The sequence below is a fragment of the Barbus barbus genome (assembly GCF_936440315.1).
Source record: "Barbus barbus genome assembly, chromosome: 28".
NCBI classification, from domain to species: domain Eukaryota; kingdom Metazoa; phylum Chordata; class Actinopteri; order Cypriniformes; family Cyprinidae; genus Barbus; species Barbus barbus.
Genome location: NC_136756.1, coordinates 21,009,146 through 21,026,895, shown reverse-complemented (window position 1 = coordinate 21,026,895; position 17,750 = coordinate 21,009,146). Strand labels below are relative to the sequence as shown.

Sequence of the window (17,750 nt, the reverse complement as noted above, 5' to 3'; positions counted from 1 at the left end):
ATCATTGGCTTTTATATAAAAATGAATAATAGGACTCTCTACCAATATTTATGGTTCTATATTTGGTGTCTAAATACAACAGGATAGCCCAAAGACAGGAACTGAATACATACAATGTGTGATTTTGCTAAAATAACACCGTGCTGCAAACAAACCCAACTATTCGCTTTTCTGAGATATTGATCTTTTAATTAGAGCCCCTTCAATAAGTACCCCTTTGTAACAATAAACATCAACAAAATATGTGATACACCGGAAAAACCTAAAGAAAAAACTAACACCAGTTAGGTTCTTGATGGTTTATTAGAACAGGAAATGATAACAGAGCACAGTCTCCATGCTCAATGACAGCCAGAACTGAGGACAATGAGTTTCCAAATGCAAAAATGTGTGTGTGTGTGTGTGTTAAAGTACACTGCGTTTCAAATGTCTGTGAAGACTCAAAAAATTTGGAATTTAAAATACCATTTACGCTTGAAAATAAAGAAAGTTTCAGGTTTTTATTTTTAGCAATTTACAACAAAGAACCCTTATGGCATAAAACGATTAATAAATTTAGCACAATTTCTGGGTCACTAAACAAATAAGAAAATGTGACATTTATCACGCAACTCTGTAGAGACAGTCAGATGTTCTTACTTCCATTGAAGCACAAGATGTTCTTTGGATCATTTCAAATCAGACTGAAGAACATGAGTATCTACTGTACATGCAGCTTGAGTGCCGATGTTAAAGCAAAAGAAGGACAAACGTAAAGTATTATGGTAATTACATAATTTGAGCATGAGAAAATAGAGTTTTGGACCCCATTGTCCATGTGTTTGTGTGTGTGTGTGTGTGTCTATATGTGCATTTGTGCTGTCGATTTGGAAAGCATGCATGTGACTGTCTGATTGGTGGACAATATTAGGGCACACAGTATCAAGTTGTGTTGAAGTACACACTACCTCTGTGGACTCCAGACCGAGGCTGTATTCATGCAGATAGTTCACTTAAATTACATTTAAGCTCTGAAATCATTATGTACACTGAAGGGGACACGACTTGTCATTTAATGACAATGGACCCAGTAACACGAACAGCCTCCGTTGCGAGACAAATCAGAAGTCCATCACAGTTAACAGAAGACTTGGCTCTTTTTCAGAAGTGTTTTTCTTCTCTTTCTTTCAGGAGAAACAACTCCCATCCGAAGGCTTTGCACAGTTCAAAAACCAGGATCAAACACTGAAATTCAGGTCACAGTCGCAGAATAATCATCGTCATTGTTGAAAAAAAATTCACACACCAGAGAGCAAATCAAATCACTTGCATGAACTCGAACCAACCTAAAACATTACCACAAAACAAACAAACAAATATAAAAATGAAGATCTCAGTACTGGCTAATATATTCTCTACAACTTTACAAAAAAATTCAAACTCCGTTTGTGCTTGTCAGATGTCAGGTTTTGTATACTGAAAGCATGTAATTTCTAAACAAACCATTTCTTTCTTTGTGTTTGCACATTTTGTCGGGTGGCCCATTAGCTGTGGCAGTTTGTGGCTGGGGGACGTCAAGAAAAGAAAAGAAAAATCTCAGTGCTTTAAAAGACAAAGCAGAGAAAGAAAAACAGCCCAGACAATGAGAAAGCCTCGAGCACACTGTCCTCACTGATCATAGACAGAATTTTAATTGGAAAATTGAGAGCATGGAGCTCTCTAAAACATAGCTAGGTATATTTCTGTCCAAACAAAACCCTAGCAGAGTTTTTACGGCCGATTCCATTTCTTGCTTGAGAGAATTACGACATAGGTAAACAGTGAAACAACCCTCGTTTATTTTCTTTTCCCGGGAACACATTTTACAGACCTCCACAGCAAATTAACTCAATTTCACTGCCTCAAAATCCTGTGCGAATTAACACAGGCGGTGTTTAGAGCTTGAGTACAGGGTTTCACAATAAGCATCACATGCGTTTGCTGCTTGTTTTTGGTTTATTCCGGCAAATGTTACTTATATGGGATGTGGTCGAGAATGATGACTTGCTGCTTGAGTTTTGCTGCCCACATCTCAGGCAATTGCTTTGTAAAATCTGGCTGTGTGAGTAAGCAAGTGGGTGCCTGTGTTTCTGCACGTCTTTCACGATCATCTCTAGGTTTTATCAGACCAATATAGACTTCGCGTAATCACGCATGTTTGCCTAATGGTGCAACAGAGTGAAAAGCCTGCAAGATGGAAGCAGGGTGAGCGCATGCATGGGGGGGTGGACCTTTTTTAGTGGTGGGCCTCAGTCTGTGTGAGAGTACAACAGTTCCAATACGAATAGATGAGCTGGGTGACAATTAAAAAGCTGGGTCAATAATGTTGATTGTGTAAAAATAATTACACACAGAGTTCTGAAATCAGTCATGCATTGGCACTTAAAACCTATAAATTATACACTTCATTAATTGCTTTAATGTTCAGCCTCAGAGCTTTCATCCATCCACATTCAAAAGAACACACTCTTTCCCTTGCCCTTAAATCCTCTCTCTATTATCACTACAACAGACTTTTCATTTGGAACACGGCCTGTTTTTAAACCAACATATACTTAGTGTTGAAGTATGGTTGATTATAGGACCACCAAACTTTTGATGTCAAACCCTCTCATGGACCATTTTCACATTTTTGGGTTTGGAATATAAACAATAGCAGGGTAGACTTCAACAGAAATAATTGTGAGACCATAGCAAATGTTATTTTTGCATTACCATTTGTTTAAAAAGTACAAGAAAAAAATCTATATTGTATTTCCATGACTTTCTAAAAAGAAGAAAAAGAAAAAAAGGATTGATTATGGCAGTTAGAAGAGAGAAAGATGTCAAATTTACCATGATTCCTTCATAAGAGGTATTTGAAACCCCACTGCAGCAGTGTTTACTATTTCTTTTGTAATTTAATGCCAGGGAAATATAACAAAGTATAATGTTATACACTAATGTTTAGAATTTTGGGGTCAGAAAGATTTTTTTATATTTTTGAAAATGTCTTGTATGCTGACCAAGGCTGTATTTATTTGATACAAAAAAAAAATTAACAGTTTACTATTTTAATGTGTGATGGCAAAACTGAATTTTCAGCAGTCATTACTCCAGTCTTCAGTGTCTTATGATCCTTCTCAAATCATAAAAGCATTAATTTCCTTAAAAAAACTGAAATAAAATTCAAATTAAAACATTTTTACAACGTTAATTACTCCAGAAATGTGTAATCTCACACTGTGAAAAGGGTCCAATGAGCACCAAGTAAAAAACAACAACAACGTGCATTGCCGTCCTCTAGTGGACACACTCGGGTAATGCTTGGTAAATTACCGGTGCCTCACGGGAAGAAAGCACAGATAACGTCGTTCACTGAGAGGTGAATGAATTGAATAGTACACTATTTCTTTCCTCCCTCCCGTGGGGTTTACAACCCTGAAACAAACAAACAGTAACCTAAAGAGAGCCAGAGGAGACTGAACAATGGCTGAAGCGGGCACAGTGCCATCGGAAGCCCAGTGGGTCTGATGTTTTTGCTCTCCATCTAAATGTAACATTGTATTCATCTGATTCTGTGAGGTTTGTGAAGGCTGGCAGTGAGGGGGGACCCAGAGGGGTCCGATCTGTCTGGCTCCTCATTGACATTCTCCTGGGCTGGGCTGATGGCTAGGCCATGACTCTTAACGGTTATTTGTTGTTGGGATGGTCTTCTCTGGCTGGGCCACACAAAGCCACCCAGTGTCAGTGAGACACTCTGAATGCAGCTCCCTAGCGGCCCGACTCGGCCCAGACAACCAAGCTCACATTCGACTCAATGGACTGCAGAGAGAACGAAGCCAGGCCAAGCGAAAGAAAGAGAAAGTGTTGCAAATGCCCTGCTCTAATTCTAGCATGTGTAGGGGATAATAATGCACTAAATATCTTGTTTTTTAAGATACACCACAAAAGTAATGGGTCAACCCAACAACATATGTCCCTGTATGTAATATAAGGTAATTTCCACAGTGCTTCCATGCTCCGTCCAGAAAGCATGGGTTGATGCCTTGATGATTTTTGGCGAACGCTCTTTTCCATAACCCATTTACATCTGATATTTCAACACAAAAGTCTTTAAAGTCATATGGCAGTTATCTTGATTGCTTCCTGACACATAATAGGTTAAGGGAGGGAGGGGTAGTCAGTCAATTGACATCAGAACACTTAAGAAACTCCAGTGTTGGTCGGCCATTTTGCTTTCAAATCAAGTCTAGCCGGCAAACACATTTTAATCCCCATTTTGGCGCGGCTCACTTACACATACAAACAGACACAAGGAAGTTTGAGCTTGTCTGCAAAGGCCCTGGGATGCACAAAAGAAGCATCCGCAGGCGCAAAAGTAAAGCAAGAGAGGTGAAAACGAAACGGATCACTTCCACTGAATGGTTTACAGGGTTTGAGATTACACAGAGAGAAATCCGGAACTGCTTCGCTATGCTAAACAGTCAACGTAGCCGTTCACAGGATTATGATTATGTATTTCACCTCCCATGACCCAACGCATCCGTTATTCCTAAGCGATCCTTCCGTTTCATTAGACAGGGCGTGATAGAAGTCGCTAACGTGCTAAGTGGCGTCACCCCGCAGGGAGGGGAGGACAGCGGCTTTAACACCATCAACCATTAACGCTCTCGTTCTCTCACTCTCGGTAGTCCTAGAGCTTAGCCACGGTGGGGGACTTGAAAGACACTGGATGGCAGTGAGAGGACAGGAAAGACAGGATTACAGAAGGAGTCTGAGTCTTGGGGGTGATGGGACTCTGAAGGGTGTGAACGGGCCTGGACCTCTCATTGGCCATTTGGGTTGCGCTCACTTACACTTTTGACCAGCAGGTGGCTGTAGTCCTGTATCTCATTGAGCCCCCGCTGAGTATGGTGACCTGGCCGTATTAACGCAGCATTAGTGCGTGGCTGTATGGGATACGGGTGGTGGCCAGAAGGAGTTGCGTTGTTGCTATTGAAGTTGAGTCCGTCGCGGGACCATCGCAGATGTTCTCCATAATCTGACTGGGTGGTAGGAGCCGAGACCACCCTCCTGCGGTCAGGTGAGTCCTGAGGAGTTGCAGGATAGTTGTATTCACCAGCAGAGTTGCGAGTAGGTGGGGCAGATGGTCGCCCGCTCTGCTCCCGCTGTTTTGGCGGATGGGAGAGGATGAGGTACCGCTGACGCTCAGAATGAGGAGGAACATCCCCCGATCCCTCTTGCCGCCCACCTTGCAGGTATTTGGAGCTCAAATAAATGACCGCTGAGTTCGCTGGGCAGGGTGTCCCTGTCTGGGTGAGGAAAGTATGGCTCTGGTCCCAATCGCAGTCTGTGAGATGGACGTTAGGAGTGGGACGTTTCTGCTGCAGAGGTGTCTGTTCTGGAGTGGGAAGTCCTGGGTCGATATCTCCAGATTTTGGCCAGCCGTTGGTGAACATATTTTCAACCTGCGAGCGGGGTCGTTCGCTGCCGCTGATACGGGTCACGCTGATCACGGAACCGCTGCGGCCGTGCCCCAGCATGCTCTGCTCCTTGTCACTCTTGCGACGACTCCCCATGCTAGATCCACTGGCTCTGGAGCGCTGGCGGTGCTTGAGGCTCATTATCCAACACACCATCAGACCCGACAACGCCGCCCCGGTGGCAAACGCTGAAACAGCTGAGACCACCAGCAAGTTTACGGACACCAAGCCATCGGGTTCCTCGATGAAACTCTCCTGCAGAAGACCTAAACACATGGAAAGAATGTGAACAGTGAGCATAAAGAACACTTTTATAACAAAGTTTGAGTTGTTTATTTTTTTTAAGTAAAAAAAATAAAAATACATGAGTGTATGAAAGAATGCATGAGTGAAGGAAAATAGCAGACTAATTACACTCATTACTACCTAACGTGGATGTTGATTTTAACAGCTGTAATAACTGTCTTCCTGATTGAAAGCATCTATCATCAATTACATGTTTTGGAACATCAACTTACAAAAACATCTAGCACTGAATAATTCTGACAAATACTGAAACTTTTACGTCGTATTTGCCGATTAAAAGGTGCCCTGGGTGTGATAGATTTTAAAGACAGTACAGACGGCTGAGAACAATGGATACCATTCACTTTGAAATGACAGAAGACTTATGTTCTTAGAAGAGCACCAATGAATTATTGATGATGACAAAACAGGTGGTCATAAAAAATACTGCTTCAACGGATCATTTAGGAATATTTTGTCCATTGACAGCAAGTCATTTTTTCCATTCACTTATCTGTCTGTCTGTCTGTCTGTCTATCTATCTATCTTATTAATTACAGGACACTCAGTAAAACAGGAGGGAAGTTCTTATAGTCACAACAGTAAGAACCAACATCATGATAGCAGATGAAATGCTCTTGGAACAAATTAATTTAACTGGCAAATTTATCACAATAAAGACAAATGGTAACCATTTAACATTGGTGAAAATAAACAGCCTTAATTAGCACTTACAGCTGTTTGTTTAAGAACTCAAATAAAATGAGAAGAGAGGAGGCACAATCAATAATTTTATTTTCCTGCAATAATTAGCTCATAATAGCACCCTCAATGTGGGGGTTTGTGTGGAAGACTCTGCTGAATTAAATGATATATCAGCTGCAGTTGGGCACCAGGGAAAGGAACTGTACAGCACAATGTCAGTAATTTCATTGGGAGATGTTATGACAGAGTGCCTATCAATTTTCTGGTGATGTACATGTTTACTTCTCAGTATTCATTTTGGAGGGACAGACCACATTACCGAAACGACACCTCAAATCAATCAATGCATTCATGTGGATGCTGAGTCAGTGTCTGGTTCTTCCTCAGTCCTTTTCTCTCTCTTTCTCTTGCACAAGTCTCTCTCTGCCCTCCCTCATTGTGTGTTTATCTCTGTCTCTGCCCTGCTACCACTCTCTGTCTATTTTGTTTGCGGTGTGGGGGCATTATATTTATTCTATCGCAGACAGATACCAGGTGTGTGTATCTTTTCCCAGCATGCTAACTGCTGTTTAAACTGTGGTAAACTATTGGTTTTTGTTTTCATCATCTTTATGATTAACTTTTTGGCTGCTGCTGGCAGCATGTGGCTGCATTGCTGTAAGTTGGATAAACATCGTTGGCATGGGGCGGTTCACTTCACGAACCACTGACTAAAACAGTGACTTGTTTATGCTGTCACAACCAACTTGGCATTCACAAGAGCCCCATCATATCAGGAACAAGCGTCCTGAAAGGATGTGGTAAACGGGTGGGATGCGAGATGATGCTATTTTCTAGGTTGTTTATGTTCATGCACTGTGGTGTTTACTTTCAGTGGCATGAGGTAACGGGGTGGAAGATGAAGTGAATTTGATTGCTTGAAGACTCCACTTCTCTGTGTGATACACTTTGTGAACTTTTCAAACAAACTGTGGAGTGGAAAATGGAAAACTTTTGAATGGAAATTCAAATGTGCCAGCAACACTTTAAAATAAATTACAATAAGGCATTAGGTACTATGAAGCAAATATTAAAAGCATTTATTAATAAACATTTAACAAATGTATCACAATAGAGACAAATGGCAGTCATTTAAGACTGGTGAAAATAAACATCCTTGGGCTAGTTACATAAACTTAGCCTCTATGTTAAGACTGTCTGACCAATTAGCAGTTAGCCATGGAGTAATCGGTTTTATTGTTTGCATTCAACTTAGACTAATGTACATTTTTATGTAACTGAATTTAAAAAAAATTACCAGTCTTAAAGAAAAAAATTAGAAGACTAACTTGTAAGACTAGTCTAAAACATTTGTGCAACCGGCCCCTTATTTGGCACACACACACACACACATACATTATATATATATATATATATATACACATTATATTATATTTTATATATATAGTAATTGTGAACCTTATCGTAAACTTATCTTTTGAAAGCGCACCTGAGGTCATAAAGAAATCACTCAGAGCCTACCTCTCTAAAACACAATTTTGTTTGCAAGCAGCACTAAAACACACATCAAACGCTCTTTGTATATACGTGAGTCACTTTTTCCTGGGCGCAGCCCTGATGGTGCCTCAGATAGATATTACTCAAACCACACCGGCCTTTCTCCGTAATGAAAGAGACGCATTAAAACGGCCGCCTGTCTGGAGGGCCACCTCTCATTCTTTCTCTGCTCTCGCCTGCAATGTGTCTATTCCTTTTTGCAGTAAGAAGATGGTGTATGCATGCAATGAATGGATCAGGGCCATTATAGATGTTGCCTTTGTAGTCACTCAGCTTTGTCGTGACGGGAAACAAAACACACAGATGGGAGCGGACAGAGAGCGAGAGATAGTCCTAGGCATGGTTTCATTCTTTTCCTCATTCCCGACGGGGTGACAGAAACCCCCTTTTTCCCCATTCACTTATTAAAGCTTAATGGAAGGCAGCCGGACTGTCAGGCTGAGGCGCAGTGAGCACGTCTTGAGCTGGAAGCTCCAATTACAGCCGAACAATGGCGGTGGAGCAGTCTAGTTAGAGTTGGTCTTTCGGAAGGCAATAGGCCAAGTGCTAAAAGACTCAGAGCCCAGGGACTAACTGCCTTGCTTTTGCCTCTTTTTTCCCTGGGTCTATTCACTAGCAGTTTGATGTTTGTTGCTTATCGCTCTCCATCTCTGTGCACATCTTCTCCCACTCGTCTCTCTCTCTCTGTGCCACGTCCTTTCATCTTCTGCTGGCTGTCTGTCTCCGGGGACGTACCCTTATTCTTTTATTCCCTGTATCACTCTATTGCTCTCGGTCTCTCTTTTCAACCTGTAAGCAGAGAGGCAGCTAATGAAATGCTAGCAGAGTTCAGTTTCTTGTTAAGATGGTGTCATTAAAAACCTCAGGTGGAATATGGATTTTCTTCTAGCAAATAAGCAACCTTCCTGAGGTTTATTAATTACCTGACCTTCAAGCGAGAGGTGAAACAGTTTAGTGTGTTGAAAACAGGCTCTTATCAGCTGTGCTTATGCAACAAACACTTATTTGTTACATAATTTGTGCAGTAGTTTCTGGACCATGTTAGATGCTGCTGTGTGTGTGAGCTTGCGTAGTGTTTCATGTTAGCACGAGGCCTTACATGCGAGTGTGTGCATTTGTGTGTGTGTGTGTGTGTAGCAGTGGCTTATGGTTCACTGACTTTACTCATTATCTTTTGTCTTTCTATCTCTGTCTTGTATTCTCTTGACTTCACTCTTGCTCTCTATCTCCTTTATACACACACATACACACACTTTCCCTTCTCTGCAGAAACACTGCAGGCTATTCCCTATCTGCCAATCCTTTCTGGTTCTCAACATATCAGCCATCTTTTGCTGTATTCAAGCCTCACTGTTGCCATTGCTTTGTGTTAACCATATTGAAAAGACCAGCAGTTCTGGTCATCAGCATATGTTGAGTTTTAGATGCTGGTATGGTGGTGTTCCTATAGGGAGAAACACTGATATTTAAATTATTTTTCAGTGAGCATTTAACCAACTTGAGAATCGAATCTGTCCAATTCGTGTGAAATGGATCATTTCATTTAAAAAGGCCCGATTTAAAAGAATAATTAAGTCATGAATCTTTATTTTAATCCCATTTTAAGTCAGTAACAACTTAAATTTTTGTCTCCTTCTCACACAAAGCTGACTTTAAAAGACATGGAGAATAGCAAAATAATAATACAAACTATTTTAGGATGCTTTTTGGAACACTAGTCCTCATTCACTTCCAATCTATGGAATAAAATTGGGTAAAAATAAGGTTTAAAACAACACGACAGATGTTTCATTTGTGGCTGAACTATTACCTTGAAGGCATAGATCATTTTCTCATGTTGTTTCAAACATGACTTTTTTTTCTTCTTCTGCAGAACACAAAAGATGATTCTTTCAATGAAAGTCCATGGGGTCCAAAACAACAGTAGTCCACATAGACATTCATTGTATGGAAACAAAAACACAAAGACATTTTTCAAAAGATCTTCTTTTGTGTTCCACAGAAGAAAAGTTTGGAGTAAATAATGCAACTAACCTTGGCCAACCCTGAGCTTCATGAGAAAGCCAGTGAAATCAGACCTAAACGACATTAAACTAACTAATCTGGTCTTGTCAGCAAGGAAGCCATGCATAAAAGCTTCCCCAACAAAATTAGCTAACTTTTTAAACACGTCTGGCTCCAAGCAGAATGTTTACAGAAAGATAGTAGTGAAGACATTTAAGGCTTCTTAGCTTACACTTTAAAAGGCAAACTTTCAGATCAATATACAGCCAGCAGGTTTCCGTACGTCTGCACATGTTCTCAATTAACTCTTCTATAATTTTCAATAAGAGAGAGCTGCTCATGGCCTATAGCACAGCAATAAGGTGAAAGGCTTCCTGGCACTGGTTCAGAGTTTCTAATTCCAACATAATTGTGCACGCTACAGTCCACAATGTCTGACGATGATTAACATGAGACTAAATAGAAAGGACTGTGCGAAATAACAAGGGGTGTCGAGCTGGGGGTGAGCTCAGGATATGAGCCGCCCCACCGGATCCCGATGTTAAGAGAAACGGTCCGCTGCTAAAACACTGTTGCCTATTGTCGCTTGCTCACCTTTTCCACATTCTGCAGACACCGCCTAGTCAGCCGCAATTAATTGTAGACAATTAGCGCATAGTTTTTCAACATAGCTTTCCTCATTCACAGCAACCGTTGCCGACAAACACTAATGAGGATGCAGATGAGAGTCGGTTCAGCTGTGTTAAATTTATCAAACAAGTACGGAAGGGTGTACTGCATTGCTATGCCACAGATGTGGCTGATGGGGGCTCTACTGTAACACGAGGTCTGCTGGTAAATTGATAGCCTCAGTTTAGGGCTGAATGGCGAGAACTCTCAAATGAAATCATTAAAAAATATTCAACATTTCCAGCATGGGTTATAAATTCAGAAAGCGACTCGGCGCTATTAGTCTAGCCAATTGCAATTGTGAAGTACGACATCTGCATCCACCACAATCACGAAACCTCCAATTTCAAGTTAATGTTTCCAGCATGCTGAAGACGTAAATTCTGCCTGTCAGTGCTCCGCATATGACTATTTTACCAGCTGCTAAAAACACTTCCTTATTGGTATTAAGTTAACACTGCTGTACTGATGGTTTGCCTCTATGACGGAGATGTTGAGTTTTCAGGCTCTGTCTGGCTGAGGTGGAATAATTTTTCCACACATTTACTGAATTAAGAAACTTTTCTGGGTCATTCACGATCTGCTGTGGTGGCTCAAAATGTCTCTTTCATGCTTGTCAGACAGAGACTCAATAGAGACACAGGTCTCTGGCTTGATGAACTGAACAAAATCCTCTTTAGAATGATCGATACAGCTTGTTCGCATCAAGTGTGTATGTGTGAGAGAGAAAAATGGTGTAACCTCACCTGTGGGTACATGCAAGGTATTTCTAGGGCTGAGCTGTTTTGCTCGATGTTGTTGTGTATCTCTGACACACACACACATACACACCTGTCTGAGCTATCACTTTCACCTTGTCATGATGATCTGTGGCGGAGAGATTCTTCATGCCCTGTCAACATGCCTGGCAACCGCCACAGCAACATCCTCAACACCACAATAGGCGGCTCGTCGTGCTGTAGGCTTCAGTGGCAGCTGCTGTTGTCCCTTTATGCTCCTGAGTCTCTCTCTCACTGCAGTCAAACAAGCCAAGATTTCTCACACAATAAGGCTACGTTCCAATTGCCAGATTGCATTCCAAAAGAACAAATTTTGTCAAGTTAAGAGAGATATCCTAGTGAACTCTGCATAGAGATGCTGTGAATTGGAACACAGCCACATACAGTGGTGTGAAAAAGTGGTGGCCACCTTCCTGATTTTTATTTTTTTTGCATGTTTGGTCACATTTTAATGTTTCAGATCATCAAACAAATTTAAATAATTTAATCAAAGATAACAAGTAAACACAACATGCAGTTTTTGAATGAAGTTTTTTTATTATGAAGGGAAAACAAACTCCAAACCCACATGGGCCTGTGTGAAAAAGTGCTTGCCCCCTAAACCTAATAACTGGTTGGGCCACCCTTAGCAGCAACAACTGCAATCAAGCGTTTGCGATAACTTGCAATGAGTCTATTACAGCACTGTGGAGGAATTTTGGCCCACTTATCTTGGCAGAATTGTTGTAATTCAGCCACATTGGAGGGTTTTCGAGCATGAACCACATTTTTAAGGTCATGCCACAGCATCTCAATAGGATTCAGGTCAGGACTTTGACTAGGCCACTCCAAAGTCTTCATTTTGTTTTTCTTCAGCCATTCAGAGGTGGATTTGCTGGTGTGTTTTGGATCATTGTCCTGCTGCAGAACCCAAGTTCGCTTCAGTTTGAGGTCACGAACAAATGGACGGACATTGTCCTTCAGGATTTTTTGGTAGACAGCTGAATTCATGTCAATTAATCACAGCAAGTCTTCCAGGTCCTGAAGCAGCAAAACAGCCCCAGACCATCACACTACCACCACCATATTTTACTGTTGGTATGATGTTCTTTTTCTGAAATGCTGTGTTACTTTTACGCCAGATGTAATGGGACACACACCTTCCAAAAAGTTCAACTTTTGTCTTGTCAGTCCACAGAGTATTTTCCCCAAAAGTCTTGGGGATCATCGAGATGTTTTCTGGCAAAACTGAGACGAGCCTTTGTGTTCTTTTTGCTCAGCGGTGGTTTTCGTCTTGGAACTCTGCCATGCAGGCCATTTTTGCCCAGTCTCTTTCTTATGGTGGAGTCATGAACACTGAACTTAACTGAGGCAAGTGAGGCCTGCAGTTCTTTAGATGTTGTTGTGGGGTCTTTTGTGACTTCTTGGATGAGTTGTCGCTGCGCTCTTGGGGTAATTTTGGTCGGCCGCCCACTCCTGGGAAGGTTCACCACTGTTCCATGTTTTCGCCGTTTGTGGATAATGGCTCTCACTGTGGTTCGCTGGAGTCCCAAAGCTTTAGAAATGGTTTTATAACCTTTCCAGACTGATAGATCTCAATTACTTTTTCTCATTTGTTCCTGAATTTCTTTGGATCTCAACATGATGTGTAGCTTTTGAGGATCTTTTGGTCTACTTCACTTTGTCAGGCAGGTCCTATTTAAGTGATTTCTTGATTGCAAACAAGTGTGGCAGTAATCAGGCCTGGATGTGGCTAGAGAAACTGAACTCAGGTGTGATAAACCACATGTTGGGGGGGGGGGGGGGGGGGGGGGTGATCTGAAACATTGTGTGTGAAACATGCAAAAAAAATAAAAATCAGGAAGGGGGCCAACACTTTTTTACACCACTGTATATACACTAATTTCCCTTTCTTGAGTGATCTTTTACTAAATTACTTTTATTTATTTTTTTACCTTTTTGCCACTTCCATTGATAATATATTGAAGAAAGGGCAGGAAATGATGGGAGAGGAGAACAAAAAAAACAGTAAATTTTTACAAACTAGAATCAAACTCAGACTGATTGCATGAGCACCATAATATATGAATAAGTATATACATATCTGCTCATTCATTTAATCTTCAGTATCTTATTTAATTACCTATAAAAAAATAGATAAAAAAATATCACAAGAAATGAGTTTTAAATATATTTTACAAAAACAATGTAAAAAATTAAGGTAACACATTATTTTAGGGTCTCTTAGTTGCTTATTAGCATGCATATTACTAGAATATTTGCCATTTATTAGTACAAATTAAGCACATATTAATGCCTTATTCTATATCCCTAATCCTACCCAATACCTAAACTTAACAACTACCTTACTAACTATTAATAAGCAGCAAATTAGGAATTTATTGAAGGAAAAGTCATAGTTAATAGTGAATAAGTGTTCCCTATTCTAAAGTGTTACCATGAAATATTTTTTTAATTTTATCAACCATAAAGAAAAAAAAAAAAAAAAAAAAAAAAAGTTGTGACGTATTGTCAAGTATGGTGACCCATACTCGAAATTGGTGCTCTGCGTTTAACCCATCCAAGTGCACACACACAGTAGTGAGTAGTGAACACACACACACACACACACACACACACACCGTGAACATACACCCGGAGCAGTGGCCAGCCATTTATGCTGCGCCGCCCGGGGAGCAGTTAGGGGTTCGGTGCCTTGCTCAAGGGCACCTCAGTCGTGGTATTGAGGGTGGAGAGAGCGCTGGACATTCACTCCCCCCACCTACAATCCCTGCCGGCCGGAGACTCGAACCCGCAACCTTTCGATTACGAGTCCGACTCTCTAACCATTAGGCCACGACTTCCCCAAAGAATGTCAAATTGTCATTGTAATACACCCCAGACTTTCAGATGGAATGAATAATCAACATAATCAATTAATTAAAACACCAAATTTTTATTTTATAATACTACAAACAATGTGGTGTTTATAGCTAATTGAAATCGGTACAGCTGAATTAAATTGTTTTGATGGCTGTGTTGATTGCCGAGACAGTACTTTCTAATCACTTGTAATTACTTTAGAGAAATATTTCTAAGTTGAGAAAAAAGTCTATAAGGGAAAAAAAACAGGCATAATGAGTCCAAATTAATAATGTAATCATCTGTGTGTTTTTGTGTGTAATAAAACTCCAGTTAAGATTCTTTGAATTTCAAATCCATAAATTACTCTTCCTGTCATTCCAATTCAACTTCCGGTGGGGTGTGGCCAATTCGATTCAAATTTTCGATTCAATTCGATTAAACTTGTGAACTGAAAGGAAGCCCATTCTTCACTTCTGAATTTTCCCAAGTCTGGTACATGGAATGACCTGCCTCGTAGACATGCATGTGTGTGTGTGTGTTTGTCCATGACTAGATTAATGACCTGGACATGAAGGTCATGAGATGTTGTACTCCAGGAGAACATGAACTGCCCCTGTGGGATGTTTGAAAGGTCTGGAGGGCAAGAGCACCACATCAGTCTTACAAACACTAAATGTAACATCTAAGTCCTCTATAAAACCTATTACACCCTCCCAAAAAACTCAGTGTTTCAATATAAAATGTGATTCACACCAAATGTGACACTACAAAACGACATCTGTCATCTTCATTCCAAGTAAAAGTTGTACATTGCACATCAAATATATTCAGTTTGACTGATTCTGACACTTTGCACAGCATTCTTTCCTTTATTGGGGACATAAAACTTACTTGATACTGAATATGTCATGTCATATCATTTTGTTTCCACAAAAATATTAGGAAGCATAACTATTTTCAACTTTGATAATAAGAAATGTCTTGAGCATCAAATCAGCATCTTAGAATGATTTCTGAAGGATCATGTGACACTGAAGACTGGAGTAATGGCTGATAAAACTACAGTTTTGCTGTTACAGGAATAAATTACATGAAAATAAATAGAAATTATTTCAGAATATTACTGTTGTTACTGCATTCTTGATCAAATAAATGCAGCCTTGGCAGGCATAGGAGAATTTCAAAAACCTAAAAAACATCCTGCCAGCCCCAAACTTTTGAACAGTATAGTGTACATGAGACATATAATTTTATCTATGATTGCTAGCTGATACCAATTACAGCAGAGAAGCAAATTTGCCAGCGTGTGCCTCATTGCCTTTCTATGCATGGCTGTCATCCCACTCTATAAGAACGAAGCCAGCGTGCACTTCTTCGTTTAACATGGACTTCAATTAGATCGTGATTGCAACCTACTGTTTGCAGAGTCAAAACACCACCTTTCTCCAGGAAATATTTTAACAGCAGCATAATTGCCTCCATCTGTCTCAAGTCTGTGATTATACTCAAATGCTTTTGCAGCAATGTACACACACAGGAGAAAAGGGTAAGCGGGTGGGATATAGATGCAAAGAAAGCATAATGGGGCTCATGACTGTATGCTCTTTGTACACGTACTGTAGTTGAACTGCCGGTTTGAGGAGAAACCTCATTTTGCAGTCCATTCACTCGTAACAACGGTGGAGCGTGACAGTTCTCTCCTACACTGATGTCTCCCTTGCTTTTGATGCCTGGTTTAACAGCGCTGACATTTGCTGATGAGTTTCTGTGCAAACAATGTCCCATAAGTGAGCGTAGTTAACGTTTACCAGTGGCAGGTACATTTGGATTCTACCCCAGTGAGAAAATTATTCAGTGAGTTTTTTTTTTTTAATGTTACATGATCCTTTAGAAATTGTTCTAATATGGTACTAAATAAACATTTCTAATCATTAATACAGAAAACAGTTGAGCTGCTTAATATTTGTGTGGAAACCACAATTTTTAATGGTCCTTGTTGAAGAAAAGTATTTTCCTTACAAAAAAAGTGACCCAAAACTTTTGAACAGTAGTACATATGTACGGAATGTATATTTTGGTTTTACTTCCTTTGGCATAATAATTCACTTCGACTCGACCCCTCACATGACCTGCAATTTTACAATGAAAGAGATACTATTGATGTTTAAGGAGCATTAAATTAGCAACTAATCCGGCAATCGATATGGCTGACTTAACACCACATTGAGGTAAGATCAGGCGAGAGAGCAAAGTGTCCGCCCAGGCTGGAATGTAAAATGTCATGCTATTCTCTCTCAAGCCAGCATTTCTCTCTTTATACAACATGTACTCATTCCAACAACAAACAAGTTAATCGTTTCAAGCACTGTTGTTGATTTTTGAGCACAGCTATTGCTGCTAGTGTAGTCATCGGCTATCATTACACAAGAATTCACAACCTGGCATGCCTCCCCTAATTGAGAGAGAGAAACAGAAAGATAAAGCCAAAGAGATAGGCCCTCAAAATGCAGAATGACAAGTGGCTGTTGGCGGCCGTGTCTCAGGCCTCTGAGGGCAGGCCTCACAGGTCAGTTAAATTAAAGCATCTGATGTCTACATCTACTTTGATCAGCTTCCCCTTGGAGCATCAGGCAAAAGGAGAGTTGACATTCTGAAGCAGATCGCTAAGTGCTTGGTCAGGGCACAGGAAGAGCAGGCGCATCTCTAATTATGGTCCTCACACTGATGAGCAAACCGAGACAGAGCGGCAGGAACTGCCTGATCGGTTACTCAAACTCCAAGGTGAAGTGAAGGTGGAAGAAAGATACAGAGAGATATATTTGGGCAGTTACCATCGTCCACAAGTGCCCTGCAACGTGACAAGCTATGCACCATTTCAACTGAAATTTTCCTCTTGCTCTTTCTAATTCTTATGCATGCAGCTTTTATGCAATCTCATATTAATTGAGAGACTAAAAATAACTTTTAAAAACTCATTTGTCTCACTGCAGGACCACTTAACGGGTCATATAATGACAAATCAAAGTTTCCTTGCTCTTTTGAGATGAAAAGAGCTTGATGTACCATTAACATACTGTAACTTTTTAACTTAAAACTTTCTAAACAGTCCAAAGAGAGGATTTATTGAAACAAAAAATGTAAAGCATTACTCCTCCTGAATTAAATTGCGTCAAATTAAAATCATAGGATAAATTTGCAACAAAGTGGTTTATCAGACTTTTTTGAACTAAACTAAAATAAAGCAGTTGACATTAGAAGCCTTGGATAAGCAAAATGGCAATAATCCTTTTAAGACATTAAAATGCATATGTTATTTCTGAACTAGCCATTTTATTGCACTGCAGTTAATAGACCGTTTTCTGAAATGAAAGAAAAAATCTTTAATTTTATTAACATACTGGCCACGTTAAAATCTGAAAACATA

General features: G+C 40.3%; 1 protein-coding gene across 1 annotated transcript in view; it reads right to left on the bottom strand.

Moving 5' to 3' along the window:
* Positions 1-292: 292 nt before the first annotated feature.
* sema6bb (sema domain, transmembrane domain (TM), and cytoplasmic domain, (semaphorin) 6Bb) overlaps positions 293-17,750 on the bottom strand; it is a 121,240-nt gene continuing 103,782 nt past the window's right edge. Inside the window, exon 17 of the mRNA XM_079382812.1 lies at positions 293-5,749. Within this exon, the coding sequence (XP_079238938.1) occupies positions 4,827-5,749 (923 nt within the window). The 3' untranslated portion in view covers positions 293-4,826. The remainder of the gene's footprint in view (positions 5,750-17,750) is intronic.